Source organism: Triticum urartu, chromosome 2 (genome assembly GCF_003073215.2).
Source record: "Triticum urartu cultivar G1812 chromosome 2, Tu2.1, whole genome shotgun sequence".
Lineage (NCBI taxonomy): Eukaryota > Viridiplantae > Streptophyta > Magnoliopsida > Poales > Poaceae > Triticum > Triticum urartu.
In genome coordinates this window covers 527,844,097-527,856,768 of record NC_053023.1, presented here as the reverse complement: position 1 = coordinate 527,856,768, position 12,672 = coordinate 527,844,097, and the positions used below count along the sequence as shown (strand labels likewise).

At 46.4% G+C, this 12,672-nt stretch overlaps 2 protein-coding genes across 2 annotated transcripts; one reads left to right on the top strand and one right to left on the bottom strand.

Moving 5' to 3' along the window:
- The first annotated feature begins 718 nt into the window (after nt 1-718).
- Nucleotides 719-4,676, top strand: LOC125538500 (potassium channel KOR2-like). The gene is made up of 11 exons (XM_048701780.1): nt 719-1,026; nt 1,247-1,468; nt 1,544-1,607; nt 1,743-2,082; nt 2,162-2,457; nt 2,559-2,630; nt 2,717-2,815; nt 2,914-3,138; nt 3,226-3,414; nt 3,650-3,725; nt 3,928-4,676. The coding sequence occupies exons 1-11, from the start codon at nt 734-736 to the stop codon at nt 4,320-4,322; spliced, it is 2,271 nt and encodes a 756-aa protein (XP_048557737.1). The 5' UTR covers nt 719-733; the 3' UTR covers nt 4,323-4,676.
- Nucleotides 4,677-4,860: 184 nt separating this feature from the next.
- On the bottom strand, nt 4,861-8,329 carry LOC125538501 (PHD finger protein ALFIN-LIKE 4-like). The gene is made up of 5 exons (XM_048701781.1): nt 8,088-8,329; nt 7,969-8,001; nt 7,002-7,230; nt 5,627-5,744; nt 4,861-5,533 (listed from the first exon to the last, which is right to left on the bottom strand). Exons 1-5 carry the CDS (start codon nt 8,197-8,199, stop codon nt 5,174-5,176), a joined length of 852 nt encoding a protein of 283 aa, XP_048557738.1. The 5' UTR covers nt 8,200-8,329; the 3' UTR covers nt 4,861-5,173.
- Between the last annotated feature and the right edge of the window lie 4,343 nt (nt 8,330-12,672).

Sequence of the window (12,672 nt, the reverse complement as noted above, 5' to 3'; positions counted from 1 at the left end):
CTGGATCGATCCCACCAAACCCAAACCTTCCATAGTGGTACCCAAATTTAAACCAAGAGGATATGAACCTGGTATTGCACCTTCCCTCGCCCACTCAGTTGCTGTCATCTCAGTTCCTCCGTTCGCTTACAATTGGCATCGAATTCGATCAAACATTTCCGAGAGCATCCGGTGAAACACTGATGCAGTTACCATGAGCAGCAAGGGATCCGAACCTGATCAGACAAGATCCTCAATGCAGCTGGTGGATGGTGGCAACATGAGCTACCCATGTCCAGCTGATCCCAGCAGCAGGATCTTTGACTGGCACAAGTGATTGACCAGTACTTGAAGCTAAGATGACTAGACTGCAATGATGTAGCACTTTGCAGCATGATTCCTACACACCACTCATGCATGCAGTCAGTGCACAAGAAAGGCGTAACAGATTGGGCGGCAGATTAGTTTGTTTGTTTAGGCACAGTGGTACGTGGCTAGCTAGTGCTTGCACCATGCTGCAGCATGGAACAGCAGCAGCTTTGCAAGTGGTTTCCTTATAACCATTAAAAAGGTGATAACAGGAGGCGAGGTGGTGACACCATGCGTAACCGGAACTGAACCCGATCGCCCCCAGTTGGGCAAAGCCCCCAACAACCACCTGCATCGGCCGAATGCTAGTGCCGTCCGTTCGTGCAGTGCGGTGCCCAATCACCCCTTCTGCAACCAAAAGCTAGTGGCGTCTGCGCGGGGCCACATGTCCGGTCATATCTGTATATATGTGTGCAGCGCCCTGTGCCTGCATTGGACTGCTCAGAGCAACACATTTAACACTTGCAAGCTGTACAGAGAAGGCATGGAGAGGGAGATTGGTCCAGAGTATGAGCTGAACGAGATAGATGGCGGCACGTTGCATGGCTCTGTGGGGAGCAGGCTCTCCCTGTTCGCCAGGGAGTTCAAGTGGAGAAGCAGCAGCTGGCATAGCAGCAGCGCCTTGAGGCTCCCCAACAATTGCTATGGCAGCAGCTTTGTCATCGACCCCAATGGAAGGTACGTCCGTAAGATAGTGCTTAGAAGCCAGATAGTGCTGAAAAAGATGATCCAAATGTTGCATTCAAAATCAATGACTATTAACTGAGTGCTGGCCGATTAGAGAAGCTCTGCATGAGAACGATGAGAGATGCATACCATGCAGAGGCATGGAAGCATGGAGCTAGCTAGGCAGCCATGATTCTTGATGTTGAACGTGCTCTGCTCTGCTCTGCTGCAGATGGTACAGGATGTGGTCGAACATGATGTTCCTCTGGTCCATCTACTCCGTCTTCTACACCCCCTTCGCCTTCTGCTTCTTCCGGGGCATCCCCGAGCACCTGCTGGACCTCGAGTGCGTGCAGCTCATCTTCCTCGCCGACGTCGCCGTCCACTTCTTCCTCGCCTACCGTGACCCTCACACCCACCGGGTGGTCTACGACCAGCAGAGGATCGCGCTACGGTCAGAGCCTCTCACAATGAACTCAAGACGGAATGACATGTTTCTGAATTTCTGAAAGTGTTCTTGCCTTTTCAGCTACATCAAGGGCAGCTTCGCTCTCGACATGCTCGGATGCTTCCCCTGGGACGCAGTCTACAAGGTAAATTAACTTGGTTCACAATCTCAAGAACCAGTCCGATCAACATTTCTGCATCGGAAAGAATGAAAAAGAAGTTGATACACACACGAGACACCATGAGTCCATGACACCATTGCTGGCTCCTTGCGTGATCAGTTTACGGGGAGGATGGAGGTGGTGAGGTACCTGGTGTGGCTGCGGCTGTACAGGGCGAGGAAGATCCAGGGCTTCTTCAAGAAGATGGAGAAGGACATCCGCATCAGCTACCTCTTCACGCGGATCGCGAAGCTGGCCACCGTGGAGCTCTACTGCACGCACACCGCCGCCTGCGTCTTCTACTACCTCGCCACCACGCTGCCCCCGGCGCGCGAGGGGGGCACCTGGATCGGGAGCCTCGCCATGGGCGACCAGAGCTACATCAACTTCAGGAAGGTCGACCTGCTCACCCGCTACATCACCTCCCTCTACCTCGCCATCGTCACCATGGCCACAGTCGGTAATAAGCATTCTCGACGCCATGCATGCCCCATGTCGGTTGCAGTTCTTGATCTGACACAAGAAAAAAACATGTGCAGGCTATGGTGATGTGCATGCGGTGAACCCGAGGGAGATGGTGTTCATCGTGGTGTACGTCTCCTTCAGCATGCTGCTCGGCGCCTACCTCATCGGGAACATGACGGCGCTCATCGTCAAGGGGTCCAGGACCGAGCGGTTCCGGGACAAGATGACGGAGCTCATCAGGTACATGAACAGAAACCGGCTGTGCAGCGACATCAGCTCCCAGGTGAAGGCGCACCTGCTGCTGCAGTACGAGAGCAGCTACAAGAGAGACAGGATCGTCGACGACATACCCGCCGCGGTCCGATCCAAGGTACTGTTCAGGGCTTCAGGCTAGTTTTTCTCTGACCAAATAAATTTTCTTTTTGGAGCAACTTTAATCAGTTTGAGCATTTTGTTTTAAACTTCTCCCAGACACTGTACCTGGAAACGGTCTCAAAAGTGCACCTGTTCAGAGGATGCTCAGAAGACTTCCTGAGCCAGATTGTAAGAACTTGAGTAGACTCATGCTTGTCTCACTGCAGTTTATCTCAGGTGGACAATTCATCTAACTCTTCAGTTGATGGTTTCAGGTGGTTAAAATACAGGAAGAATTCTTCCTCCCCGGGGAAGTTATTTTGGAGCAAGGCACTGTAGTGGATCAGATATACATTGTGGCACATGGATGTCTGGTACTACTTTTCACTGAATTTTTCTCCATAAACCAAGAGAAAACACAACTCTGCTGTATTACTGACCTTCACCTATCATGTCCCATGTGATCTTACAGGAAGAGTTCGCCGCCGCCGGAGAAGGCGGATCAGAAGAGATCGTCTCAGAGCTGCTGCCCTACGACATAGTCGGCGACGTCGCCGTGATCTGCAACACTCGACAGCCATACACAGTTAGAGTCAGTGAACTCTGCAGCCTCTTGAGAATTGACAAGCAGTCCCTGACTAGCATCTTGCAAATGTACCTCAAGGATAGCCGTCAGATACTGAGCAACCTACTCAAGGTACATCCTAATTTAGCAGTAGAATCATAGTAAATGTTAGCATTTCGACGCAAAAAGATTGGCGGTACTGAAGCATTTCTTCTGCAGGGGAAACGAACAGAGTCAAAGGGGAAGCAACTAGAATCAGATATCACATACCTTATAGCAAAGCAAGAAGCTGACCTGGTCCTTGGAGTCAACAATGCTGCCTACCATGGAGATTTGTTTCGGTTGAAAGGCTTGATCGGTGCAGGAGCAGATCCGAGTAAACCGGATTACGACGGGAGGACCTCCTTGGTACGTGAACCTTTGCAGATCAATCATCAGTCAAATTACTACAGGAGTTCCACATGCTAACTAGTACTCCCTCTGTAAACTAATATAAGAGTGTTTAGATCACTACTTTAGTATTCTAAACGCTCTTATATTAGTTTACGGAGGGAGTACTAAAAGTTAACTGCAAAAATTATCAGTCAAGATTCTATTTGCACAGTAACAACTCTTCAACTTTTCCCACATCTTTTCCTTGCAGCATGTGGCTGCATCAAGAGGATACGAAGATATCGTCAGGTTCCTTATCCAGCGAGGAGCAAACGTCAACAGCATAGGTGCGGTTTCCTTTTTCTTTTTTTATTTACAGAAGCAGTTCAAAACAGTAGTACTCCCTCCGTCCGGAAAAACTTGTCCCAAACTTATCTCTCAAATGGGTGTATCTCGCACTAACTTGGTGCTAGATTCATCCATTTGAGGGACAAGCTTTTTTGGACGGAGGGAGTATGAAGCAACTAACACACACATCTGAAAATGCAGATAAGTCTGGGAAGTCGCCGCTGCTGCAAGCGGTGAAATCAGGGCACGAGAGGATCATCTCGCTGCTGGTGGCGCACGGCGCGGCGCTGAACCTGGAGGACGCAGGAGGCTACCTGTGCAGGGTGGTCGCCCAGGGCAAGATCGACCTGCTGAGGAGGCTGCTCAGGTTCGGCATCGACCCCAACTGCAGGAACTACGACCGGAGGACGCCCCTCCACGTAGCCGCCAGCGAGGGCCTGCACCTCGTCGCTGGGATGCTGGTGGAGTTTGGTGCTGACCTTGTGGCCGCAGACAGGTGGGGCAACACCCCGCTCGACGAAGCACAACGGTGCGGCTGCAAGCCGCTGGTGAGGATCCTGGAGCAGGCTAGAGCTGCTGCTGCTGCCGATCATTAGGTTCATCAAACCATTTGGCTGTAGTTCATGTAGGCTAGGGGTAGGAACTATTATTGGCAATCCAATATTCTTTCTGAGAGCATCTATCACGGATTCATTTCAAAGAGAAGTAGCACCCCAGATGCCATCGCAAAGATGTGTATCCAGTGTGAGAGTAACAATGGCAGGCAGAGCAAACGGATGGCATGTCAATTCACTAACCAACCATTTAATTACTAGAGAGGTGGGTTTTCACGCTCAACAATCCATCAAAACTACTCCATCTGTTCCTAAATAAGTCTGTGTAGAGATTTCATTATGAACCACATACAGATGTATATAGATGCATTTTAGAGTGAAGATTCACTTATTTTACTTTGTATGTAGTCCATAGTGAAATCTATACAAAGACTTATACTCCCTCCGTCCGGAAATACTTGTCATCAAAATGGATAAGAAGGGGTGTATCTAGAACTAAAATACATCTAGATACATCCTCTTTTATTCATCTTGATGACAAGTATTTCCGGACGGAGGGAGTATTTAGGAACGGAGGGAGTAGAAAGCAACAGATGGCCTACTCATACTACTACCAACATAGTACAGTACTACCCGTACTATGTCCCCTCAGATGATTTTGATTTGAAACGGTGTCAAAATTCAAAAAAAGGAGCACCACATTGGGATGTTTGAACCCAAGCCAACGGCCTGTACAAAGCCACCTCCTGTCCCCATCACCAGCCAAAATCCTAACATGTCACCAAGATAACGCAACAGCGGAGCAAACAGCATCGTTGGGAAATGAGAGATTTCCCATGGTTCAAGCATCACCAGTCACCACCATCACGAGTCGGAAGCTTTCATCATCACCGCTATATCGAGTCAGAAGCTTTCGTCGTGGCTTTGTAGCTGCAACCAGGGCACATGTAGTCCTCGATTCCGTTCGCCATCTCAGTAGTCACGCCAACACACTTGCCGTGGAACCACCTCTGACAGTGGTCGCAGCCAATCCATAGGTGCCCGTCGTTAGCGCTGTAGATCTCGTCGCAACCGGCACACTTGGTTATAGCTTGATCCTCGCCGCCCCCACCCTCTTTGCCACCATCCTCCTCCTTGAGCATTGGCCGGTCCTCCATTACCTTCCAGCTGTTGAAATTGGCGTAGTAATCTTCCTTGGGCATCGGCAGGGCCGGTGTCACCGGCTTGCAGTTAGAAGTGAATTGATTTGGTGGCTGGAATGGGATGCAGAATGAGTGATAATTGATAAAGCCTGTGTTTGATATGTACAACAAATAAGGAATGTCGTGTGGTCAGCGCATGTTAACCTGGGAGCTGGACTTATTTTTCCTGCTGCCGTTGGGGGTCTGTGCTTGCCTCTCATAGCTTCCTGTCACAGCTTCATAGACAGTGGGAAGACGATTGATCAACCTGAAGAGCTGTTCCCTGCAACCAAAATACAAGTGCCACTTCAGCACCATTATCAAACTCCATGATAGCAATCAGTACTTCGTTCCAAACTAAACACCGTACTCCGGATACACCTATCTAGGCTGGCATAGAAATGACATGCATCACAAAACAAGCTCCGTTCAGAAGCAAGAACGTAAAGGAGAACCAATGCCACATAGGTTCAGAACCCAGCACTATCATTGCAACTTTAGAAGACAGCAGCAGTTCATTAAGTAGGTATGATGGTTTATCTCAAGAAGTTGCACAAATCTGTCAGCATGAGTTGAAGTGAAAAGCAAATTGGTCCTCCAAGTTTGGTTCTTAGACAAGAACAAGCAGGAGGAATGTTGCCCATCTTACCTAAAGAAGGCCAAGTTTAAAAAACACATTACATCTAGCCCATTTTTGCCGAAGACAAAATGAATGGCTTGAAATGATAATGACAATACTGCAATCTATGCACCATAAAAAATGTGAAACTGTTGCAAAATTATCCGACAATCATGACATATACTACCTCCGTTCCTAAATATAAGACATTTTAGAGACTTGTACAGAGGGAGTAGAAGATACTTTAGGGGATATAAATACAATTGAAAATGTAAATGATGAAGCATTCGTCGATTGAAGTTAGAACATCACTATAGACAGTAAGAAATGCTTAAATACTGATGATTTCTTGAAATATACAGCAAGCTAGATAAGAATATCAGTACTGATACTTTCCACCAAATATAACATCCTCAGTACTGCTCCACTTACCATTTTGATCAGCTTTTTTCTTTGTTCAGACATCATTCAATTAGTAGAGGTTTATATTCAACTAGTGAAAATATTCAAATATTTATCAGAACACTCTGCACTTGTTGGGTTACAAGAATTGTAAAGAGGTGTATGCACCTAACAACTAATTCTAGGCTCTATGAGAAATAAGAAGGTAAAAGGGAGAAAAGGCATTTAAAAAAATAAGGTCCATTATCTGAGTGAATTATGACAAAGATTAGCAAAAGGGCCTAAGACTCACAGATTTACATACATTACAAATTCACATTGAGATATTTCCAAATGAAAATGAAATGAAATGTATGACACGGTGCTGAACGTCTTTGTGCATAGTAAGTTGTAGTAGCAAGCAAAGTATGGACTGTATCATGCAATACATTCAACACATAGAATGTCCTGCTTGGAAAAGAAATTGATTGTAAAAGAAAGGAAGAAATATAGCGTTTGCAGTAAAGAAAAGCAGCATACCTGCCAGCTCTGTCAAATGAGACACGACCCGCGTGGTAAAATGCTATGGACATTAACCATGCATCACTATGAATAGCTATCATAGATAGCCAAACTTTCTTGGGTGTAACATCACGAGCAAAGTTTATCCCACATACTGGCTCAGGAAGTTGAACAGGAACCTCCTCAGGTAGTTGACTCACTTCCCAGGTCCCATCAGGCAGTCCAACGAGGCACAAGGCCTTCTCGTCTGGCAAATAAAGGGTCATCACAAGTCAGAGTTGTGCCTACGAAGATGACAACTTTGTTCATTCCACAAGTAACCCAGAAAACGACATGACACAAAATGAGCATGCTAGTGCATGCAGTATCATTAATTTAATGAAAACCCACAAGCACATACAAGCTGATGCCGACACAGAGTACAGCAACACTACGCATTTTGCAGTGACACCCAACTACTGACAGAGGCAATTGGGAATTCGGGACTTCCAATTCTGCAGCACAATCCTTTGGCCACTCAAAGCTCAACAGGCCATTTCAATTTACCCGCATTGTTAGTATTCATGGCAATTTCTCCAATTTACAGCTGAATATAAGCAAAAGTGATGGTTAAATGTTCTGGTAGCGCAATCAGATAAGGCATACAGAATTTCCATTGCACCATATTATCACCAAACTCGTAATTCTCCCCTGATTTGACTCCCCAAATTTTAAATTTGACTCATCACTCATTAGCAAATTTGTTCCATCGGAGACTACCGGAATTACTTCATCAATCATTCCACTGGTAATGCAACGAAAACTGCCAATATTATGGAATCAGCAACTACATCGAGCATCACGAGGCAATCAAATAACGTCAGTGAAACTACATATTATTATTAACCTTGGGGTTGCCTATGTACATATTTCTACCTGCTAATAGATGGAAACCACAAATTCCATCTCCCCCAAAATCAACATCAGAAGAAGTAAGGAAACTCACCGGGGTCGCACTGCTGGTAGAACTCCTCCACATCTGCGGACCAATAAACAAATAAAACCAACCATCAGCGTGAAAAAACCCCGCACCAAAATCCACGCCAGAGAGGGGGGAGGGGGGACCTTCGGTGAGGGCCTTCACAATGCCGGCGCGGCGGCCGCGGTAGTGCCCGAAGACGAACTCCGGGGAGTGCCCGTTCGGGTGGACGGCAGGCGAGAGGATGCCGTCGGCCATCGCCGCCACACAGTGCGCGGCCAGCCGGAAATAGGGTTTTGATGGTGGAGGGGGAGGGGATTCCACTACTTGACCAATCAGAAGGAGCAGAGAAGCCGGGTGATTTATTACGTTCGTGGCTTCGCGAGAAAGCCGCAATTTGAGATTTTGAAGGTTGGCGAAGTGGGGCCGAGTGGAGATCATGAGTCCTCCATCTTTACGCCTGACTGTGAAGTCAGCTGTATTTTTTTAACACAGTATCACAAACGCAAGCGCTCATATATATATATATATATAGAGAGAGAGAGAGCCTGTATTCATTTTACAACAAAGTATTTCGTTACGTGCACATACAACAAAGCAGTATATAAAGACACAAGATTAAATGTGAAAGAAGTCGGGCAATGATGTTATTAAAATTAATATTTTTTTTGAGAAATAATCTAACATTTTTAAGAAGTTGATCCCCACTACTACCTATTCTCTTATCATGCACAATGTCCACATCAGCAATCAACATGCAACCATCCACCTCTTTCCACCTAAGCAGTCTAGCCAAATTATCTATTCCATCGTGTGATTTAGTTTTCCTTTTCCTCTTCCTTTTGTAACCGATGAGAAATCTTAAGAGCCGTTGATTCGTTACGCTACTAGCAGGAGAACCCACCAGGCCACCACAGGCTGCCCACACGGGTGTTTCTCTCCTGACAACCTATCACTCCCTTTCCCCTCGGTGCAGTCCGGCGTGGCTGCCAGGGCCCCTCTCGCGCCCCTCCGACAGAATCTTTGGTCAGACTCCCTTTTGCGATTCTCCCGAACCGATTTGGTGCCGAGGAGAGATCCTTTCCCCCTGTCCACAATACGGCTTGGCAGCGGGATCCGATGTCTGTGTGATGGCGCTCTACCGGCACCGACCGCTGGTCCAACTCGCTGCAGCGGCTCTCTGGGATTATCTCTGGTTATTTCCCATGCCGGTGTTATGCATGCGTCCCCGTGGCGGCTTCCGTGGTGCCATGCTCCTCCTCTCCCTTCTCGATGTTAATTCCGATGAAGGTAACTCCGGCGTGGCTGAGAAGGTTGGCTTTGGTCAGTTCGTCGCATCGGACCAGCCTTTGGGGTCCGAAGCAGGTTTATTTCCAGCCTGGGAGGAGGCTCTGGTAGCCACGCCGACCTCAGCCAGTTCTCTGGAGCATGTATCGTCGTAAGTTCACCTGTCTATCTCCCTTCCATCCCGTCAGTTTGTTTTCTCATAATCAGTAACATAGCACATGATTTAATCCCTTGCATTCCATGTTGACCGGGCTATTCCTCTTCTCAGTGTGGATCCTGCGTCCATGGTCACACGGTCCTCCTCAGTTGCCGATCATATTCCGTGGTGCCATTGTAGGGAGCCGGCCTCATCTCATGGACTGGATGCGGGTGGTGGATCCAGCTCTCTGGTCAGTTGACCGGAATCCTCTGCTATGGGGTGGATGCGACGTCGGGCAGGACCGATGTTTGACAGAGACAACTTGGAGGGGCCACCTTGTTAATATAGATGTGACATTCCAATATAAAACAATTTTGGGTGCAATAGGTGCCATTGCTCGTGACTTAAAATGTAACTTTATAGCTATAGCTAATTGGTTCCTTCCACATATCAGTTGTGTTGATGCAGCAGAGATAACAACAATCAGAAACGAAATATACTTAGCAGGACGAATCGAGTGTAATAAGCTGATGATAGAATTTGACTGTCGTTTTGCAGTGGAAGCAGTTCAGCGGGGAGGTGAAAGCACAAGTGCTCCCTGGGTGATTTTGGTAATTAATGTCAACATATCTCTTGTTGGACTAATACTTCTACCTAGTATGTTTCAGACAAGTTCAACAATGGAGTGGCATGGACTAGAGGATGTGGAACCCCTTCAAGATGCTGAGAACAAAGGATTGGCTCAAGCTCAGGACTCTACATTTTATTTTAGTGATCCAAGATCACATTGATCCATAGGAAAGCCAATACTATTAAGAGGGGATGAGGTGTTGCCTAATGGCTTGTTTGCTCAAAGTGCTTAGTGATATGCTCCAAAACGCTCAACTACTTTCTCACATCCACATATGTCCCAAACCAAAAGTCAAACTCGGCCCCACCGAAATTTTCTATCCGGCGCCACCGAGTTCTCTTGACATAGCCACTGCCAGAAACCCTAATCAATTCGGTCTCACCGATGGGATCTCGGTCTCACCGAGATGGGCTTGCAAACTCTCTGTTGCCTATTGCAATAATTTCGGTCCCACCGAGGTATGCAATCGATCCCACCGAGTTTGCTTGGCCAACTCTCTGTTTTGCTTATTACCCAAATCGGTCCCACCGAGTTTGTGTAATCGGTCAAACCGAGATGAGGATTTACCCTAACCCTAGCGCATCGGTCCCGCCGAGTTGATCATGTCGGTCCCACCGAAAACCCTAACGGTCACATTTTGAACTAAATCGGTCTGAACGAGTTGTATGATTCGGTCCCACCGAGTTTGGTGATTTGTGTGTAACGGTTAGATTTTGTGTGGAGGCTATTTATACCCCTCCACTCACTCTTCATTCGTGGAGAGAGCCATCAGAACATGGCTACACTTCCAACATACATTTTCTAAGAGAGAACCACCTACACTTGTGTTGAGGTCAAGATTTTCCACTCCAACCACATAAATCTTGATCTCTAGCCTTCCCCAAGTTGCTTTCCACTCAAATCATCTTTCCACCAAATCCAAATCCTGTGAGAGAGAGTTGAGTGTTGGGGAGACTATCATTTGAAGCACAAGAGCAAGGAGTTCATCATCAACACACCATTTGTTACCTCTTGGAGAGTGGTGTCTCCTTGATTGGTTAGGTGTCACTTGGGAGCCTCCGTCAAGATTGTGGAGTTGAACCAAGGAGTTTGTAAGGGCAAGGAGATCGCCTACTTCGTGAAGATCTACCTGAGTGAGGCAAGTCCTTCGTGGGCGACGGCCATGGTGGGATAGACAAGGTTGCTTCTTCGTGGACCCTTCGTGGTTGGAGCCCTCCGTGGACTCGCGCAACCGTTACCCTTCGTGGGTTGAAGTATCTATCAACGTGGATGTACGATAGCACCACCTATCGGAACCACGCCAAAAATCTCCGTGTCTCCAATTGCGTTTGCACACTCCAATCCCATCCATTTACTTTCCGCTGCTCATATACTCTTGTCATGCTTGCTTGATACGTATTGTGAATGTTTAAACTTGTGCTAAAACTCTACTTAAACCTAAAGAAGTTAAAAACTGCAACTTTTCTTACTTAGAGTCTATTCACCCCCCCTCTAGACACCTCTTCTCGATCCTTTTAATTGGTATCAGAGCATTGGTCTCCATTGCTTTGGTTTAATCACCATTGGAGGAAGATGGATGAGTCTACGTTGGGGAGTCTTAGACATAGAGTGCCTATTCTTGATGGAGAGTTCTTTCATGATTGGAAAAATGAGATGCTTGAGATTTTGAATGAATATCATTTGAACAAGTACATTACTAGCCCTTGTGCACCTCATGTTGATCCTTTGCATCCTACCCTTGATGAGTCTATTGACATGATCCACAACCTTAGAACTGTTAATCTTATCACTAGAGGCTTGCCTAGAAACTTGATTGGATGTTTGCCTACTCTTGATTGTGCCTACACTATATGGAGATTCCTTGAGGAACGTTTTCCAAACTATTCCTTGAAGAACTTAGATGTGATTCTTCATAAGTCCATTGCCTTGATTAAGATGAGCTCCAATGATCCAAAATTTGGTGATTGCTTATTTGAGCTTACAAATCTTACGAGTGCCAAAGGAGATGTTGGAATCATTAGCAATATCATTTCTGAAGTCATTAGAATTCATAGAGATGAACATTGTTACGGTCGTACTTCTAATGAATTACCCTCTCTAGGAGTTGATCAATCACAAGACGATGTAGAACATGGATACTATGATGAGTATGATGATAGTGACTATGATCTTGATGATGCAATGAGACACTTTGGTCTTATGGCTAATCTTTGCGGCTACATGGCTGGAGGAAAGGAATGGGTCCCTGATAGTGGATGTATTGATCATATGACCGGAGACAAAGATATGTTTCGTGAGCTTGCTGAAAACGACGACCCTCAAAAGTATGTCACTTTTGGTGATAACTCAAAGGGTAAGGTGGTTTGCCTTGGTAAAGTGGCCATCTCACATGATAGCTCCATACAAAATGTTATGCTCGTTGAATCTCTTGGCTAAAATTTACTTTCCGTATCTAGACTTGACGACTTTGGTTTCAATGTCCTATTTACTGAAGTAGATTGCCAAGTGTTTCGTAGACATAATCATAAAATGGTCTTTACCGGTATACGTAGAGGTGATCTTTACATTGTTGATTTCACTAAAAAGGCTCAACCTAGAACTTGCTTAATTGTTAAATCCTCTAAAGGCTGGTTTTGGCATAGAAGGCTAGGTCATGTGGGCATGCGAAATCTTG